Here is a 20,456-nt window from a genome sequence, read left to right as displayed (position 1 = left end):
TCCGGAAAATAACGGGATGGTCCTAAAGTCAGCTGCAGCAGTAGCTTTTAGCAGGAAAGAGTTGGAAGTACCACATGGGTGTTTCCGTTTGATTTTGAGTTTGAGGGATAAGAGGAGTTTGAGGTTTTTCTCATTTGAGACCTGGCTTGCAGCTGGCTCCCAAATCCCACCCCTCTGCATGTGTATACGTGAGAAGACTGAGAAATTGCCAGGAGAGAGGAGAAAGGGGCTACCTTCCAGGTTCCAACAACCTCCTCTTAAATTTCCTGTAAGCACCCCAAACACAGCTGCTCTGGAACTGATCTCATCCCTCTGCTTGTATTCTCATTCCAGTAAACAGCACCACCTTTCACCCTCCTGGCCTAGATGGAAACCTATGTTATTGGGACTCTTCCCTCTTTAAGCAGTGCCCCATTCCGTCCTGAGGCAGCAACCTCTCTTCAGACTGGCTCCTTCCAATGCTGGACCAGCTCCCTGCCATCTCCATACCTCTGTCCCTACCCCATCCAATCTATGTGTCCCTCTGTAGCCAGAGGGACCTTCCCAGAACATATATGGATCACTCATTACCTCCTTTCATTAAAACCCCCCACTGATGAGGCGCCTGGTGGCTCAGTCGGTTAAGCATCCAACTCTTGATCTCGGCTCAGGTCATGATCTCACAGTTTCATGAGTTTAAGCCTCGAATTGGGCTCTGCATTGGCAGCACAGAGCCTGCTTGGGATTCTCTCTCTCCCTCTTCCCCTCTCAAAATAAATAAATAAACATTTTTTAAAAACCACTGATAATGTCTAGGCTTTAGTGGGGCTTATGAGTTCCTTTGTAACCTACCTTGACTTGTCTTTCCTTTTTTTAAATGTTTTTTTATTTATTTTTGAGAGACAGAGAGAGTGCGAACAGGGGAAGGTCAGAGAGAGAGGGAGATACAGAATCTGAAGCAGGCTCCAGGCTTTGAGTGAGCTTTGACTTGTCTTTCATTTTCATCTCTGGTGACTCCTTCTCTCACCCAAGCATCAAAGGACATTTTGTAATTTTTCAAACACTGTTAAGTACTATGAGCCAGGCACTAATCTAAACTTTGTAATTTGGTGAACATAAAAAAAAAAAAAGGCCCCTGATTTCATTCAATTCACATTTTAGTAGGAAGAGAAAGTGAATAAGCAAGATAATTTCAGATAGTGATATGGTACTATGAAGACAATGAAATTGGGTGTTGAGGAGAGGGTCAGCTATTTTAGACACAGTGCTCAGGAATGGCCTGAGAAGGTAACATTTAGTTGAACTTCAATGAGGAGGAGGAGCCAGGCAAGCAAAGAGCTGGTGCTGAGTATTTGTGGCCCTTTTGAACAGCATGTGAGAAAGGACTTGAGGCTGAGAAAGGACTAGAGGTGAGAACTAGCTTGGTAGCTTGGCATTTTCAAGGTTCCAAAACAAAGCAGTTAGGCTGCACCTTATTATATGCTTGGGAGGGGGGCAATGAGGTGAGGCCAGATCACAGGGGTCCTGTGGGCTATCGAAAGGAGTTTGGATACTATTTTAAGGGCAAGAGGAATCTTTTGGAAAGATTTTGAGTGGAGGAATACGCTCTGGATCACTCTGGCTCTTCCTGGAGAAGGGGTCTTGGTGAACCAGAAGGTTAAGTGTGAAGACCAGTTCCATGCCTTAAGGCTTATGTTCAGGCCATTCCTAAGCCTGGAATGACTGTCTCCACCAGGACGGTTCCCAGGTTCATTGATTACTGCAATTCTCTCAGCCCAAGATCCAGCCTGGGTTAGCAACCGAGAGAGATGGAGAGGTGTTCCCTGATCTCCCTGCCTCACCAGCCCTTCAATCATTCATCAGACGCTGAATCATCATCAATCATCAATGGGCGCTGGAGACAAATCCCATGGCCTCCCGCTGTCATGGGTCCACTTTTTTCGGAAAAAAAGTCTCCTAACTCAAGGGACAAGTCTCGCTCAGACGAAGTTCGGCGGGACAGTGGAAAACCCAGGCCCATGGGTTAGTTGTACAGAGGAGGCTTCTCCCGAAGATGATCGAGGAGAGGCCACCTCGCAAAAGGCAGCTCTGCCCAAGTCAAAGAGCCGCCAAGAGCGGGGCAGTGCCGCGGCCGTCAAGGCAGGATGTGGACTACAATTCCCAGCAGACTATGCGCGCGGCTGCCGATCCCTCCGCACCAACACTGCGCTGGCTGTGCCCATCGCAGCCCGACAAAGACCAAGCCTAGGGTTTTTGTTGTTTAGTTTTCCCAGGAACAAGCTCCATCTTCTTATCACACATCTCCAGAGAGAGACACTAGGTGCCCTGGAGGAGAAACGGACTTTTTTAAGGGTAGTAACGCGGATGCAGACAACCGGAGAGACGTGATCCTAAAGCTGCCGACTTTCGCGCGCTTTGGCGCAGGGGATTGTGGGTAGCGCGCCCAGAAACGAGAAAGGAGCTAGGGGGCTGTGGCCGCGCCGCCCAGGGTCTGAGGGGATGTTCGAGGACCAGCCCCACGCTGAGGGGGCGGCGGTGGTTGCCGCTGCCGGGGAGGCGCTGCAAGCTCTGTGCCAGGAGCTGAACCTGGACGAGGGGAGCGCGGCCGAAGCCCTGGACGACTTCACCGCCATCCGGGGCAACTACAGCCTAGAGGTGAGCGGCGGCAGGTGGGGCGGCCGGACCCGACCCCCGCCAGGCCCCACCTTCGCCCCGCCCCTACCCCCACCCTGTGGGGCGGTGGGAGTTTCCCCGCCGGGAAGGGTCGCTGCCCAGCCGGGCGCCGAAGAGTGCGAAGCTGGAAGGGCGGGTGTAGACCAATCTATCCATTTTCTTTCTGAGGCGGGAAACTGAAGTCCGGAAGAGGAGCGGCTTGTCCGAGGTCACACGTCACTCGGGGGTCCCCTAGACTCCAGACGAGCTTCCCTCCGCCCCGCCGAGTGCCGCAGACGTCACGATAGGGCCCGTAACACCATTAAAAAACCAAATGCCATCATGGCAGAAGCTAAAGTGAATTGTGGTGCCGACACCACTGCCCAGCTCTTTAAATCTGGTATCTCACTTAGTTCTCGCCACCACCCCGGGAACTGGACCTGGGATCGCCATTCCACGAGAGGGCTTAGGCCCCTGGCCCAAGGGCACACGGCGGGTGGTGGAGCGGGTCTGGGGAGTCCCACCCATCTCACCGCCCCACCTTCGGCCCCGCCCGCGCGGAGGTGTGGAAAGCCACCCGTCCGCGTGTGGGCTCGTCTCGGCCCCCGCTGTCCCCTGGGTCGGTACCCTGATGCTCAGCGCTGTGCCTGGTTCTGTATAGAATAATGCAACGATTCTTGCGTTGAGGCCTCCCCACAGCCCTGTGACTATGGGAGGGCAGTGTTACACCTGCTTTCCAGGTCATAAAACCGAGTCCCAGAGAATGGCCTTGCCCAGGGTCGTTCTGCTAATTATAATAGGAATCCAGACCAGGAATGCCGTGTAGGGAGAGCAGTGCCGTGGGATGTGTTTCCGCATACACAGGTTTTCTTCCATGTTCCAAGGGGTCCAGACCGCGCGCGCGCGCGCACACACACACACACACACACACACACACACACACAGTGCTCCAGTGACTCACTACCCATTGAAATAATTGGTGGGTTCAGAAACCTGTTGTTGGATGTTTGGAATTGAGTGTATGTGTACGTGAGGGAAAAATACCAAAGAGACACTCTTGTATGTCTCTAGGGTAGGACTATCGGACACTATCAGGACAGTGACCTACATCCATGACTGGCATGACTGGAAAGCTGAAGGAAGAATAAGAAAGCAAGGGAGATTATGGATATGGCCACTCAGTGAAGACAAATTAATTTCTAAAAGGCTGAGAGAGTTTCTCTGACATCCCGAGTCCTCTTTTGGTCTGTCATTGAATAAGCCTGTACTGTGCAAACGGGTCAAGGCATTAAACTAGGCACCCCTTTCAGATCCCTGAATATACCAAGTTTCTTCCCACTTGTCTGCTTTCTTCATGCCACACCCTCTGTCTGGACATTTTTCCCTCCCCCCCCCCCTCCCCCGCCCCGTCCCCCAACCAACGAACAGGCAAATTGAAGAACTAAATCTCCAGTTAGGGGAAGTTAATCAGGACATCTTAAATGTTTCATTTAGAGAGCACAGATCTGTGAATTAAGATTTGGTGAGTGTTTATTCTGTCCAGAGTCTTTTATATTCCACTTCCTCTTTTAAATGGCTCTTAAAAATTTTTTTAATGTTGATTTAAAAAAAATTTTAAGATGTGTTTTATTTATTTTTGAGAGGCAGAGAGAGACAGCATGAATAGGGGAGGGTCAGAGAGAGAGGGAGACACAGAATCCGAAGCAGGCTCCAGGCTCTGAGCTGTCAGCACAGAGCCCAATGCGGGGCTATATTCACTAAGCGCAGGATCATGACCTGAGCTGAAGTCAGATGCTTAACCCATTGAGCCACCCAAATGCCCCTCCAATGGCTCTTGTAATAATTGAATGCTATTCCCAAACAATTGGTTAATCAAGGCTTCTAAAAATACTCAAACTTAAGCCTTACCTGTCTCATTCAATACCCTGAGCAAATAAGACTTCTCACTACTTAAAGGCAGTAACACTGGGCTTTAACTCAATTGGTGGCCACCCATTTCTTCCCACCCCTTTTGGATTATTGCAAGAAATCTTTCAGAGTTTTTATCCTTCTGGAATATGTTCTTAAAGAAGATCTATAGGAATAGTAATATGTTGTGCTGTATTTGTGTCTAATTCTTAATCCTTAAAATTCATATAAAGTTCAGTAGTAAATTTATAAAGTGATTCTAATAGTTACCTGGGAGGCTTAGTCAGTTTAGTGTCTGACTCTTGATCTTGGCTCAGATCATAATTTCACACCGTTTGTGGGATCAAGCCCTCTGTCAGGCTCTGTGCTGACTGTGCAAAGCCTGCTTGGGATTCTCGCTTTCCTTCTCTCTCCCCCTTCCCCACTCACATGCACACTCTCTCTCAAAATAAAAAACTTCAGAAAAAATAATAGGGGTACCTGGGTGGCTCAGTCAGTTGAATGTCTAACTCTTGATTTCAGCTCAGGTGGCATCAAGCCCTGCATCAGACTCTTTGCTGAGTGTTGAACATCTTTGGATTCTGTCTCTCTCTCCTCCTCCTCCCTATCTCCCTCCTTCCCTACCTATGTCCCACTCCCCTGCTCATGCTCTCACTCTTGCTCTCTCTCTCTGTCTAAAATTTAAAAAAAAATTTTTAAGGATTAGGTAAATAATTCCCCAGATTTTTACCTCACAAAAATGACAGTCTCCTTTATGTTGTATGAGATAGATACGAACTTTTTATGTGTTTCTCTTGCTCTTTCTACTCAGTACTTTTCCTTTCTCTGCCAAACTGGTTAAAGAAGAAACATAAAATAGTAGAAAGGAATGTAAGCATCATCAAGGCCATGACTGGTGTTATAAAATTGAGAAAGCCAGTGCAGAGAAATTTTAAGAGAACTCTTTAAATAATATTAGATTTGGGGGGGTAGGTGGAAAATATATTTTTAGATTCATGCTGATTTAGCATCTTACACAGGACTGAGAGTAAGGAGTTTTATACCCATTAATGCAAAACTAAGCTTTGTGACCTTGGGCAAATATCTTTATCACTTTGGCCTGTTATATACACAAATAAAGACCAGATCATTCTAAGATCTTTTCTGGTTCTAGAATTTGAGCATTTGGGGCCCCTGGGTGGCTCAGTCGGTTAAACCTCTGACTCTGGCTCAGGTCATGATCTCACGTTTGTGGGTTAGAGCCCCACATCGGGCTCTCTGCTGACAGCTCAGAGCCTGGCGCCTGCTTCAGATTCTGTGTCTCCCTCTCTCTTTGCCCCTCTCGTGCTCTGTTTCTCTCTGTATCAAAACTAAATAAAACATTTAAAAAATTTTTTTAAATTAGAATTCAAGCATTTGACTAATATATCTTTTACTGTTTGTCTTTTGCTTCCTAGGGAGAAGTTATACACTGGTTAGCATGTTCATTATACGTTGCATGCCGCAAAAGCATTATTCCCACTGTTGGGAAGGGTATCATGGAAGGAAATTGTGTTTCACTTACCAGAATACTACGTTCGGCTAAATTAAGGTAAAGCACTTTGGTTTTTCAAACACAACTGTTTTATAAGTCCTAAATTTAGCTTTAGAATTTAATTTCTGTTTAACTCTATTTCATTATAAGTTTGTTATCCTTTAAGTATCCTTTTCCAATTCTCACATTATTCCATTGCTTCTCTTCCTCAAATGCTGACTTCAAAGGTCTCTGTACTAAATCTTTTGTGTCTATAACTTTTTTATTAATTTTTTTTAATTTGGAGATAATTTAAAGCTTTTAGAAAAGTTTCAAAAATAAGAAAAGTAGAAGGAACACCCATATACCCTTGACCCAAATTTACCTATTGACATTTTACTCCACTTGCTTTGTCATTTGATTTTTCTCAAATAATAGTTTTTCCTCAACTATTTTAAAGTAAGTAATATACATTATATAGCCCTTTACCCCTAAATAGTTCAGTGTATACTTAGATAACTAAACAGTTATCAACTTCAGCAAAGTTAACATTGATACAATAATTTAATCTGTCATCCCTATTCTAGTTTTATTAGTTGATCCAGTAATGTTCTTTATAACAATTCTTTAAAAGAACAATTTCCAATCTAGGATCAGTTATTTCATTGACTTATCATGTCTGTTTAGTTTTCTTTAATCAGGAATATTTCCACAGCAAGAACATAGTCCACAATCACCGACTGTGCCCCCCCTTTTTTAATGTTTATTTTTGAGAAAGAGAGATGGAGTGCTAGTAGGGGAGGGGCAGAGAGAGAGGGAGACACAGGATCTGAGCAGAATCCAGGCTTCAAGCTGTCAGCACAGAGCCTGATGTCAGGCTCAAAACTCAGGAACTGTGAGATCATAACTTGAGATGAAGTGGGACGCTTAACCAACTGAGCCACCCAGGTGCCCCATCTACCCCCCCACACACACCTTTTTAATAGATTACTCCTCATTTTGGATTTGCTCATGTTTTCTCATACTTAGAAGCAGTTACATATACCCAGATAGAAAACTTTGTGTCTTCACTATATCACATCTTTCTCATTATTGACCATAGAAACATTTTTAAGTATTTATAATATTAGGTTGTTGGGGAAACTGGACAAAAAAGAAGAACTTAAAATTTAGAGTGGCACGATATCCATTTGCTTCTCTTGGGTGATGTTAATTTTGATCATCTGCCCAAGGTATTGTCTTGTTTTTCCACTGTATAGTTAATATTTTTTACTCTGCAAAACATAAGCAATCAGAAGGTCCTAACCATAGCTTTTTCTTGCTTTAGTATTAATCATGTGGAAGTACTTGCCTGGATACAAAACAAAAGAAATGGAGTGAACCAAATATAGATAGATGGTAATGTTCTCAGTTTCTGGGTTTTTCACCCATGACAAGACTATTTGAGGTTGTTGTCTATTTGCTGTCCTGGGTTTCCAGCATGCATGGAAGAGAAACAAACTTTGAAAGACCGATCCAGGGAGAGCAATTAAGTTTCAATTCATGCTAAATTTAAAAAAATTTTTTTTCTCAGAGCAATTTTAGTTTCTGTAAGTGGAAAAATTGTACATTCAAGACAAATTTTTTCTCTTAGGACAGTTTTTAAAGCTTTAATAGAATCAATTTTTGTCATTGGTGATAAAAATAAAATGAAAGATTGATAATTAAGATTGATGGAATTCACATAATTTTTTTAATTGAGTAAAACATCCCTCTTCATTATAATATAAAATATTCAGACTTTTCTATCAGTGTTTCTCATTATTGACCATAGAAACATTTTTAAGTATTTATAATATTAGGTTGTTGGGGAAACCAAACAAAAAAGAAGAACTTAAAATTTAGAGCAGTTTAAGTGTATGATAAGAATTTCAAATAATGAAAACATTCTGGAGATTTATGGTGGTGATGGTTGCACATTGGGAATGTACTTAATGCCACTTAACTATACACTTAATAATGGTTAAAATGGTAAGTTTTATGTTATATATACTTTTACCATAATTTTTTAAAAGGTTCACAAATTTTCAAATACTACAGAAGGTTTAAAAATGTAAAGATGTCCCTTCTTTTCTTTCTTCACTCCCTAGAAGTAACCACTTAAACAGTTTTCAGTGGTTTCAGTGTTTTCATTGTTTTTTAAGACATAAATGAGATCATACTATATATATTTTGCAGTTGCTTTTCTTGATATTCTGGTAATCCTTCCATATCACCATAAGTAGCTCTTCCTTACTCTAGGATTTCGGATGTAAGGATGTTTCATATACTTAGCCAACCCCTTACTGATGACCAGTTAGATTGCATCCAGTTCTTTGTGATAATACACAGCTGAACATCATTGTAAAAATGTATTTCAGATAAATTCCTAAAAGTGTAGTGATGGATCAAAAAAGATACTAGTTTTTTTAATGTAGATTGATATGAATTTTAAAAAAATTTTAATGTTTATTTTTGAGAAAGAGTGAGCAGGGAAGGGGCAGAGAAAGAGGGAGATAGAGAATTCAAACCAGGCAAAGCCTATCAGCACAGAGCCCAATGTGGGGCTTGGATCCACCAATCTTGAGATCATGACCTGAGCCAAAGTCGGACATTCAACCAACTGAGCCACCCAAGTGCCCTGATATAAATTTTTTCAGGTGTCAGATTCTGAACTATTAAAAGAGCATAAACCAGCTTCATAGTGTTCATTCAGACAAATAAAAAAGAATTACAAGTGATGTTATTATTACATTGATTTATAATAATTTGGACAATTTTCACGATTTCAACTTTAAGGATAATTTTAAATGATTATTTAACTCTGTTTTTTAATGTTTATTTATTTATTTTGAGAGGAGGAGAGAGAGAGAATCCCAGGTAGGCTCTGCACTGTGAGCAGAGCCTCACATGGGGCTTGGTTCCATGAACAATGAGATCATGACCTGAGCCAAAACCAAGAGTCAGACATTTAACTGACTGAGCTACCCAATTGCCCTGATTATTTAGATCTTTATAGGTAGGGAAGAATCCCATCAAATATTGCTCATAAATCATACTGCAAAATACTGTGCAAGTGTAAATTATAGACCTACATGTAAAACTAGAAAAATGTTATTGAGTACTTAGTTGTATGCTAAGCACTTACTATATGCTAAGGGTTTGTATGTCTTTGTTCAGTTAATCCTCACAGTCAATCCCATGAAATAAATCTCATTTTACAGATAAGGAAACCAAGTCACCAAGAGCTTAAATTACTACCCAGAGTTTAAACACCTAGTAAGTGGCAGAGACTCCCAAGTCAATGCTATATTACATATGTATCCACCCACAAATATTCGTATGTTTGTTTTGAACTATATTTATACATTCAGCCTCAATTTATGGAAAAACTTAACCAAAGCAACTTTCAACTTAAAATGAGTTCCAACTAAAAATTTATTTTGCTATTAAGAGTAATATTAAAAAATAGTTATCTATTGTGTAATTTGAATTTTATTTTGTCTGCATCTTATTGTATTAAGTATTGAGAACTAATTTTTCCACATTTTCATGTTTTTCAATAACTTGTGATTTTAAAAAGATGACATTCATACACTCATTTTCATGTTATAATAGAACCTGAATTAATATTTAGTTCATGAAAAATTATTTTTTATAATTTTAATTGGAACATTGATAATGTTAACTTTTTAACAGTAATTTTCTTTCTTATTTTTGAATAAAATTTTTGAGTGCCATTAAAATTCAGTAATATGCTGCTATTGGGACATATGCCCCATGTTTACCATCCCTACTCTATATTTGTTTTAGTGGTGTGTGCGCATATACGTGTGCATGTGTGTGGGGGGGGCAAAATCTACGTAACATAAAGTTTACCACTTCACTAATTTTAAGTGTGTATATTTTGGTGGAATTAAATACATTTACATTATACAACCATCACCACTATTCATCTCTAGAACTTTTTCAGTTTCCTAAATTGAAACTCCATAACAATTAAACAATAACTTCTTTCTTTTTTCCCCCTCTTCCTAGCCCTTGGCATGTATCAGCACCTCACTTCTTTTTTTGATATCACATTTTGTTTATCTACTTTTTAGTTGGTAGATACTTGAGTGGTTTCTACCTTTGGCTATTAAGAATAATGCTGCTATGAACAGTTGTGTACAACTTTCAGAGACATATTTTCATTTTTGGGGGGTGTACATGTATGAATGGAATTGTTGGGTCATATGGGAACTCTATGTTTAACCTTTTGAGGAACTATCAGATTGTTTTCCACAGTGACTACACAAGTTTATATTCCCACCAGTAGAACTTGAGGGTTCCATTTTACCAATGTCCTTGCCAATACTTGTTATCTTTTTGTATTATGACATTATAGTAGGCATGAAATGGTATCTTGTATTTTCCTGGTGGCCAGTGATGTGGAGTTTCTTTTCATGTGCTTATTGGAGTAATGTTTTCTTTACAACAGAATCCCAATGAACAGAATAGTTTTGAAAGCTATCAAGTTTACTTTGCTTCTTATTTTAGTTTAAAAATCATAATCCTAGTTTAAGTAATAACAATGCTGTAAATTTATTTTGTTTTCAAACATTCTGATATACTTTGTTCCAGGTTAGAAAAGCCACATTTGGGATAGCAGTAAATACAATGGATTTATATACATGGGGATGTGTGAGTCAAGCCTTTTGTGTATAAAAAACAGACACCAACTACCAACTTTGGCTAACTTAAGGAGAAAAGAAATTTACTGAAAGGATATTGAATAGCTGACAAAATCTTTAGAATGACTTGAAAAAATAGACTTGGAAAGTGTCCAGGAACAAAAGGAGCCTGGCTGCAGCCAAAAAGCATATCACAAGAATTCATCTAACAATGACACGACTTGCATGATCATCTAAGCCATCCTTGGACTTTGCTACTGTATTTGTCCCTAAGAGCTAATTGATTGTAAGAATTAACCAGTTGCTCTGTTCTCTGCATCACCAGCTCCAGATTCAAAATCCCAAACCTGTATCAAGGACCTCAGGTTTTATGCCTTCACCCTAACCTCCAGTGAAGGTGATTTATCTAGCAAATGGCAAGACTTGAAATTGGGGAATTCCTCAAACAAAGGAAAGGATTTTACATACTGAGCATCCCTGCCTCCCAAAACAAAGTCTCCTACAAGAGACTGTAATCTGTCAGCCCAAATAAATATTTAGTAATCTGGCAAAAAAAATGTTTTGCTGTTACTGATAAGAATTCTTTTTTAGTGTTTATTTTAGAGAGATAGAGAGAGAGAGAGAGCGTGCACATGCAAGCCAAGGAAGGACAGAGAAAGAGGAAGAGAGAGAATCCCAAGCAGATTCCAAGCTGTCAGAACAGATCCTGACACGGGGCTCAAACTCATAAACCATGAGATAATGACCTGAGCTGAGATCAAGTCAGTTGCTTAACCAACTGAAGCACCAGGCACCCTGATAAGAATCTTTTAAAGAGACTCTAAGAGTCTCAGATTTTGGCCAGCATATTTGGAATTTGAATTCCTGTGGACAATTAGCTGATGTCTTCTATCAATTTTTTTTTTAAAGTATCATTTCAGAGGCCCCTGGGTGGTTCAGTCGGTAAAGAATGCAACTCTTGATCTTAGGGTTGTGAGTTCAAGCCCCACATTGGGTGTAGAGATTACTTTAAAAAAAAAAATCTTTATACAAAAAGTATCATTATATAGTGCTAGTCACTTAAATGAGCCATAGCACTACAGATTTTCAATCTAAGACTATACTAACATGTGGACATAAAAAATGTACCCATAATTGAATAAGCCAGAAAGGTAGAGTAATAATATGTTAAATGATTTTCTGGATATGTATTACCTTCTTCATTTATATTTGATGGTAGAACCACATATTGGAACACAGACACTTGAATTTTATTCCTAAACTGTAACTGTCTGGTGCTTTGTGATCAACTTCCAGAATCTACCACTTGGGAGATTGTGTCTGTCCTCAAACTTACTTTGTGAACTCCACAATCTGTTGATATTTACTCTGTATTGTATATACAAATTACTGTCTAGGTGCTATAGGGAATAAAAGAAGTAGGTAGGTACCATTGCTTCTTGCTTAGAAGACATTTAGGTAATTACTATTAATTCAAAATCTACATTCTTATAGTGATTCTGGGAGCCAGAGTAATTTCATAGCACTTGGGAGTGAGGTATTTTTGGTTGCTTTTTTTTAAAAAATAAATTTGGACTTTTAAATAAAGGTTCATAGGCATAAATAAAATGTTAACTTGTTCATTATGTGGATTCATTTTAAATTGCTTTTTTTTGTTTAGTTTAATACAGTTTTTTAGTAAAATGAAGAAGTGGATGGATATGTCAAACCTGCCACAAGAATTTCGTGAACGTATAGAAAGGCTAGAAAGAAATTTTGAGGTGTCTACTGTAATTTTCAAAAAATTTGAGCCAATTTTTTTAGATATATTTCAAAATCCATATGAAGAGCTACCGAGGTTACCACGAAGCAGGAAGCAGAGGTGAGAACCTTAATCGTTATATAATTGACATTAAAAACCATAAAAATTATTATATAAATATGCTTGGGAAATTTGCATTTTTTAAAGTCTACTTTTTACTGGAAGTATCCATTTGTGAAAAAACTTAAATTTTTAAAAAATCCATGTATAATTACCATATCTGGAAATTCAGGGTAATACTTAAACTTATTTTTTATATGTTCTGATTATTTTGTGCAGATTAAAAAGGCTTATTTAAGTCCAATTAATGAACTATAGATTGTCCTTTGTGAATGGAATTTTACATGTAATTTGACTTCACAATTTTTTATTTATATTTGCTATTTCAATTTTTTTTAATGTTTTTTATTTATTTTTGAGAGAGAGCAAGACAATGCTAACAGGGGAGGGGCAGAGAGAGAAAGAGATACGGAATCCAAAGCAGGCTTCAGGCTCTGAGCTGTCAGCACAGAGCCCAACATGGGGCTCGAACCCATGAATCGTGAAATCATGACCTGAGCCAAAGTCAGATGCTTAATCGACTGAGCCACCCAGGCGCCCCTTGCTATTTCAATTTAAATGACAAATGTGGAGTGATATTTAGCAAATCAGTCAATTAAAAAGTACATTTTTTTCTTTCTAGGAGGATTCCTTGCAGTGTTAAGGATCTCTTTAATTTCTGTTGGACACTCTTTGTTTACACTAAGGGTAAGGTGATAGTTTCAGTGGTTTTGCATTTCTACTGTGGGAACTTGTTATTTGACATGAGAGGTTTCTGGTCTTCGTGTCTTTTTTTTTCTTATAAAGGTAATTTTCGTATGATTGGAGATGATTTAGTAAACTCTTACCATTTACTTCTGTGCTGCTTGGATCTGATTTTTGCCAATGCCATTATATGCCCAAATAGACGAGATTTGTTAAATCCATCATTTAAAGGTAATAACCTTACGTATTTTTGAAAATTTGTCATCAATTTTTAGGAAAAGTTTTGAAAGCTGACTATATTCTTCCCCGTCTTTTGCTCTTTATACCCTGTCAAACTAGGTTTACCATCTGATTTCCATACTGCTGACTTTAGGGCTTCTGAAGAGCCTCCCTGCATCATTGCTGTACTGTGTGAACTGCATGATGGACTTCTAGTAGAAGCAAAAGGAATAAAGGAGCACTACTTTAAGCCATATATTTCAAAACTCTTTGACAGAAAGGTACTGTACTTTTAAGTGAATGTCTAAGGTTTTTTAGGGTCAGTAGCAGGAGCCTCAAAGGAAAAAACAGTTTTAAGCAAGTTCTCAGTGTAACAGGACTCAAGGTCAAGATTTCCAGGTTTCAGTCTCTGTTGTGATATAGAATGCTGTGGTACAGAATTGCCGTGTGATCTTTTGTGGTGTACAAACTGAGCTGTTAAAGACCATGTGACCAACCGTATGTGCTGTCAAGTAAATGCACCAGCCAAGGCAGCTGTAAGAGCTTCTGATAAAAGAATTATGAAGAATAGAACATAAAAAACAGGAGGTCAGAGTAAACTAAATTACTGCCACAATTTTAATAACTGCTGAGTATTTACTAAACATGGGATGAGGTATAACAATTATAGCTTTAACTTCATATAAATAGAGCAGGAAATCCCTTACAGTTTTGTAGCTGACTACAGGCTATTGTATGCATTCTGGTTTTCCTCTAGGTAATTTACTTAGCTATTTCTATGTTTATGAAGTGGCTTATTCCTCTTGGTCTCAATTTCTTACTTCCCCAACATTGTGCCATTTAATCTAGCTAGTCCTTGAGTTTTCTCTTTGGTGATAAAAGGGGTTTAGATTAGGTCATCAATGCAGTACTCCTCTTTGTAGATACTATGAAATTTTTCTTTAAGCATAACGTCTTCCCTGAATGGGTGACTCTTCTCTTACACAAACTTTTGTATTTAGTGTTATCTTCCAGTGTGTGTGTGTGTGTGTGTGTGTGTGTGTGAGAGAGAGAGAGAGAGAAAATGAATCATGGCTCCTTACCTGTATGTTAAACATCTCCAGCAAAGTAAACTTTGACTGGAACTCAAAGATTATGTCTTTTTTGCCCTGCAGAAGCAGCATACTAGTGGCTCTAAGATATAAGGACCATACATCTTAGTTTGCCTAGATTATCTAGTTTTGGGTTGTTGTCTTGGCATAATTATGATAGCATTTCATTTCACTCCCAAAATATCCAGATTTGGGCAGTTGTCCTGCTCATGTGCCACGAAAGTTTTGTTTGCCAGTGTAGGGTGTTATTTTAATTTTATTCAATTCTAATTTACATATAAATACTTTTTATATCAAAATCTCTTTCAAAAATCAGAAGGTATGGCACAGGATTGGAATTTCTACCTGAATGTCTACATGGGAACTATGGCCAAGTCAAATGACGGCCACCTCTTTTAAGATGGGAAGTATGCTTTCTACCCTCTTTGTTTATGTATGTTGAGCTTTAACCTCTGAAGCCATTTGAGTTTGCAACCCTGATGTGTGGTAATCTAAGCATAGCATGGGGTACATAGAAAATATTATAAACACTGGACTTTTCTTCTCTCACGAGCAATAGTACCTATATTCCCTTTGAATCTTTTTCTTGCCTGATACATATAATCATTCAACAAATGTTAGTTTCTCTTCTCCATAGACCAGTGTTTAAAATTGGACAGCTTTTGTCAGAATCACTTGGGGAATTTATATAAAATGCTGCCTCAGCTCAGGCCTTGGGGTCCATCAATCTGCAATTTTTAGAAATTCCCATAAATGTTTGTTATGTCACTAGAATTTAGAAACCACTGCCATAGACCAACTTCAAATTATTTTTAGAAATGGACTTTAAACTTTTATTTGCACACTAAATAGGTTTTACTGCCTTGAAAGAAATATTCAGTAATTCTGTTTTGTGTGTATATTATTTATAACAACTGCCAATGTGAAAATTTAGATAAATGTCATGTTTTTATATGTTATTGTACTTAATTACATGCCACAAATGGACTTTTTCTTCCCAGATTTTAAAAGGAGAATGCCTCTTGGACCTTTCCAGTTTTACTGATAATAGGTAAGTATCTAACACTAACAGTATCTGCCATAATACAGGCTGTCAATAATGATTTATTGCAACTTACTAAGTGGAACATTATATCAAGTTAACACCTCCAAACCCAAGTTCCTTCTGCATTAGTGCTATTAGCTGGGGGTTGTTAACTAAGCCTTGTCTTTAAGTACACTTATTTTAAGAAACATTTGCCATTTAAAAGAGCTCATTCCAGAGAAACTCATAAACAGACCCAATGACTTCTGGCAAATTCAGAATGTACTTATATTCAAAGCAACTATTGTTCCCCCTATGATCAGATCTTAATTAGGTTCAGCTAGTTTTCAGATTAAGTTTATAATCTCTTTTTGTTTATCTTTCAGAGTAATTTATTATTGTTATATATGTGAATGTGAAGCATGTCCATAATCAGATAGGAAGCTTCAATATTGTTAGATGGGCAGAGTTAAAAATTGGAAAGTTATCAGCTTTTCCAGGCCTTGGAATCTAAATCTATCTTGAAGTGAAGATAAATGCATTGTGGAGATGCCTAGCTGTTTCAGTGGTAGAGCATGCCACTGTTGATCTTGGGATCATGAGTTCAAGCCCCACAATGGATGTAGAGATTACTTAAATAAATATTAAAAAATAAATAAATTCATGTGTAACTTAAGTTTTATTCTAGCTGCTTAAAATAATGCTTGGGGTGCCTGGCTGACTGAGTCAGAAAAGCACATGACTCTTGATCTCAGGCTCACCAATTAGAGCCCCACGTTGGGTGTAGAGATTACTTTAAAAAAATAAAATCTTTAAAGGGACACTTGGGTGGCTCAGTCGATTGAGTGTCTGACTTTGGCTCAGGTCATGATCTCATGGTTTACAAGTTCGAACCCCAGGGTCACTGCTCTCAGCGCAGAGCCTGCTTTGGATCCTCTGTCCCCCTCTCTCTCTTCCCCTCCCTTGTGTGTGCACTCTCTCTCTCTCAAAAAGGAATAAATATTAAAATAAAATCTTTATGGGGCACCTGAGTGGCTCAGTTGAGTGTCCAACTTCAGCTCAGGTCATGATCTCACAGTTGTGAGTTTGAGCTCCGCATTGGGCTCTGTGCTTATAGCTCAGAGTCTGGAGTCTGCTTCAGATTCTGTCTTCCTCTCTCTCTCTGCCCCTCCTCCACTCACGTTCTGTCTCTTCTCTTTCTCTCTCTCTCAAATATTAAAAAAAATTTTTTTAAATAAAGTCTTTAAAGGGGCACCTGGGTGGCTCTAAAGGGGCACCTGGGTGGTCAGCAGGTTAAGCACCCTACTCTTGATCTCAGCTCATGTCATAATCTCCTCTTTCTATCTCTCTCTCTCTCAAATAAACTTTAAAAAATAATTTTAAAAATCTATAAAAGTAAATAAAATAATTCTCTTTCCAGCAAAGCAGTGAACAAGGAATATGAAGAGTATGTTTTAACTGTTGGTGATTTTGATGAGAGGATCTTTTTGGGAGCAGATGCAGAAGAGGAAATTGGAACTCCTCGAAAGTTCACTGGTGATGTCCCATTAGGGAAACTGACAGCACAGGCTAATGTGGACTGTAATCTTCAACAACACTTTGAAAAAGTAATATAACTTAGCCTGGCCTCAGTCTTGAATGATCTTTTTCTCTCTGTGTGTGATTCTACTAACAACAGAAGCATCTTTCAAGTTAAATTTTGAGTTTCTTCTACTAATTTGTATTTCCCATGAAAGCCTTAAAAGGTAATTTTTAAAAGTGGCATTTAGTATTACCTCATTTCTTGATGGTTTTCAGATTTTTTATGTATTTTCCCAGAATGCCTGGGCTCTTCAGTAGGCTATGTGTCTTTTGACATAAAGGACTTATGCTTTCTTATCATTTTTTCTTTGCATCACTTTAGCCACTGTTCATTTGCTTTAAAATTTAGTTTCCAACCACCCATGACAAAGTATGTGCTTTCCTTGAACTTTAGCCATAGAACTCTGGACTTGACTGTTAATAGTGAAGGCTTAATTCTGTATTTATATATAAAATGGGGTGGATGATGAGGTCTAATGGAAAATTCACAGGTTTAAAAGGTAAAAAAAAAAGAAAAAAAACTAAGTTTCAGACCAAGCTCTTACATTAACTTTGTCAGCTTAAACAAGTTTTTTAACTTCTTTGAGCCTGTTTCATATGTAAAGTGAAAATGTGTATATTTCAAATGAGTATTCTGATAAAATGAAAATATAGGTAGTATGTACTTTGAAAAAGTATTTTTCGAATGTAAGGATGTTATTGGCATGGTATTACTAAAAATTTGGTGGATAACCAGAAGAGGGAAGAAAAAGTTCTACTAAACTTAGTTCTACTAAATATGAATAGAGAAGGTGATGCATGTAGTGAATTAAACACATAATAAGGGCAAGGTAACTTTTTAATCTCACAGATTTTTCTTTTGTGACAGAAAACATCATTTGCACCTTCTACCCCACTGACAGGACGACGATATTTACAAGAAAAAGAAGCAGTCATTACTCCTGTTGCTTCAGCCACTCAAAGTGTGAGTCGGTTACAGAGTATTGTGGCCGGACTGAAAAATGCACCAAGTGAACAACTTATGAATATTTTTGAGTAAGTATAATATGATTATCTTTCTAAATAAATTTTAATCACAACGTATGTTGACCGAAAATCAGATGGAAGTACCTATTAAAGTTATATAGAGATACTATTTCATAATATTATAGACTTTAAAGTGTAAATAAACACATTTTAAGGTTATTGAGCCTTGACATCCCACTCTTGTATCTACCTTAAGTTATGCATTAGTTTTTCTTCCTACATGGGCTTTAAGTAGGTTCAATTTAATGTTCATCAAGTGGGAGACTGATTACATATTGATGGTACAGCCATAAATGGAATTTTAATGGAATTGTTTAAGATAAAGAGGCATGTGTCCTAGTGAAGATGGTAATATAGAAGCCAGATCAGAGAACTTTCTTTCCTAATACTTAGTGAAATAAGAGAATAGCAAAAGTTAGCAAATTACTTAGCAGCAACCAAGTGAGGTTGAGGGATATGATTTCATGCTATAAATTTTCAAAATGGTGGGGGCGACTGGGTGGCTGTCAGGTAAGCTTCCGGCTTTGGCTTAGGTCATGATCTCATGGTTTGTGGGTTTGAGCCCTGCATTGGGCTCCACACTGACAGTTTGGAACCTACCTGGAATTCTCTCTCCCTCTCTTTCTGCCCCCCCCCCAAAATAAATAAATAAACTTAAAAAAATTGTTAAAAAAAAAAAGAAGACAACATAATTGGAAGAAAACAGAACTCAAGAGGCACAGCTTGCATTAGAAGAACTTGATAAAAACATAAAGTATTTTTGCCATATGTGTTGCTTACTTCTCTACACATGATACTGGTCTGTTTGGATACTGAGTTGGGAGCCCTGAACACTGCACTCATTATCTTGTTTTAAGCAGATCCCGTTCTTTCTCACAGTCTGGATTTGTTTTTCATTTCTCTCTTTGTTGTTTAATGTTTATTTATTTTTGAGAGGGAGAGAGAGAGTGCACATGCAGGGGAGGGGCAAAGAGAGAAGGGGACAGAAGATCTGAGATGGGGTGGGGCTTGAACTCACAAACTGTGTGATCATGACCTGAGCCAAAGTTGGACGCTTAACCAACTGAACCACCCAGATGCCCTTGTTTGTCATTTCTGAATTAAGATTCTGTGTTTGAGTGACAGGAAGGTAACAATATCAGGGTTACACGGTTGTTTCGTGCTAAGTGCCTTTTTAGTGCTGTATTTTTCTATTTATTATTATTTAGGCTTTGATAAGAATTGCATACAGTTTATTATTCCAGTACTATAAATATATATAGTTAACCCTTGAACAGCATGGGGGTTATAGTCACCAACCCTCCACACAATCAAAAAATATGTGTAACTTTTTTTTATTTTAAACAATCTCTCCACCCAACATGCAGCTCAAACTCATGACCCCAAGATCAAGTCACATGCTCTACTGACTGAGCCAGCCAGGCACCCCATATATAATTCCCCAAAACCTAACTAGTAAGAGCCTACTGTTGACTAGAAGAAGCTTTACCAGTAACATAAACAGTTGATAAATACATGCTTTGTATGCCCTATGTATTGTATACTATATTCTTAAGAATAAATTAAGCTAGAGAAAAGAAAACGTTCTTCAGAAAATCATAAAGAGTGATGCCTGGGTGGCTCAGTCCTTGAGGCATCTGATTTTAACTCAGGTTATGATCTTGTAGTTCGTGGGTTCGAGCCCCACATTGAGCTCTCTGATCTCCACACAGGGCTCACTTTGGCTCTTCTGTCCCAGTCCCTCTCTGCCTCTCTCTCTCTCTCTTTCAAATATAAACAAAAAATTTACAAAAAAAGTAGAGAGAAAATACATTTACAATACTGTACTGTATTGAAAAAAATCCACTTACAGGTAGACCTGCACACTTCAAATCCATCTTGTTCAAGAGCCAACTGTATCTCTTTTATATGTATATATGAGTATGGCTCTAGCCTCTTTTTCCTAAATCCCATTTATTGGAGTATAATTTATATGCAATAGGAGTCACCCTTTTAACTGTATAGTTGTATGAGATGTGACAAATGCATGGTTATGTAACCACCACCATCACAATCAAGATATAGAACAATTCCATTAGCTCCCAAAATTTATATATCTTTTAGTCAACCCATATGGCATCCCCACCCACTGGCAAAGACTGATATATTTTTTATCCCTATAATTTTGCCTTTTCTAGAATGTCATATAAATAGAAGCACAAAAGAGATAATACTGAGTCTGCTAATGTTGAAATTCCAAAACTGCATG

At 38.6% G+C, this 20,456-nt stretch overlaps 1 protein-coding gene across 2 annotated transcripts in view; it reads left to right on the top strand.

Moving 5' to 3' along the window:
* Nucleotides 1-2,427: 2,427 nt before the first annotated feature.
* Nucleotides 2,428-20,456, top strand: part of RBL1 (RB transcriptional corepressor like 1) — a 52,821-nt gene continuing 34,792 nt past the window's right edge. Inside the window, exons 1-9 of one of the 2 annotated variants that reach the window (XM_029918015.1) lie at nt 2,428-2,634; nt 5,976-6,109; nt 12,383-12,583; nt 13,206-13,270; nt 13,370-13,498; nt 13,607-13,767; nt 15,579-15,628; nt 17,022-17,208; nt 18,051-18,217. In XM_029918015.1, the coding sequence (XP_029773875.1) occupies nt 2,479-2,634; nt 5,976-6,109; nt 12,383-12,583; nt 13,206-13,270; nt 13,370-13,498; nt 13,607-13,767; nt 15,579-15,628; nt 17,022-17,208; nt 18,051-18,217 (1,250 nt within the window). In that variant the 5' untranslated portion in view covers nt 2,428-2,478. The other variant, XM_029918016.1, reaches the window with a different exon arrangement.

This window comes from Suricata suricatta, chromosome 12, assembly GCF_006229205.1.
Source record: "Suricata suricatta isolate VVHF042 chromosome 12, meerkat_22Aug2017_6uvM2_HiC, whole genome shotgun sequence".
Classification (NCBI taxonomy): Eukaryota; Metazoa; Chordata; class Mammalia; order Carnivora; family Herpestidae; genus Suricata; species Suricata suricatta.
This window is presented reverse-complemented; position numbering and strand designations above follow the sequence as displayed.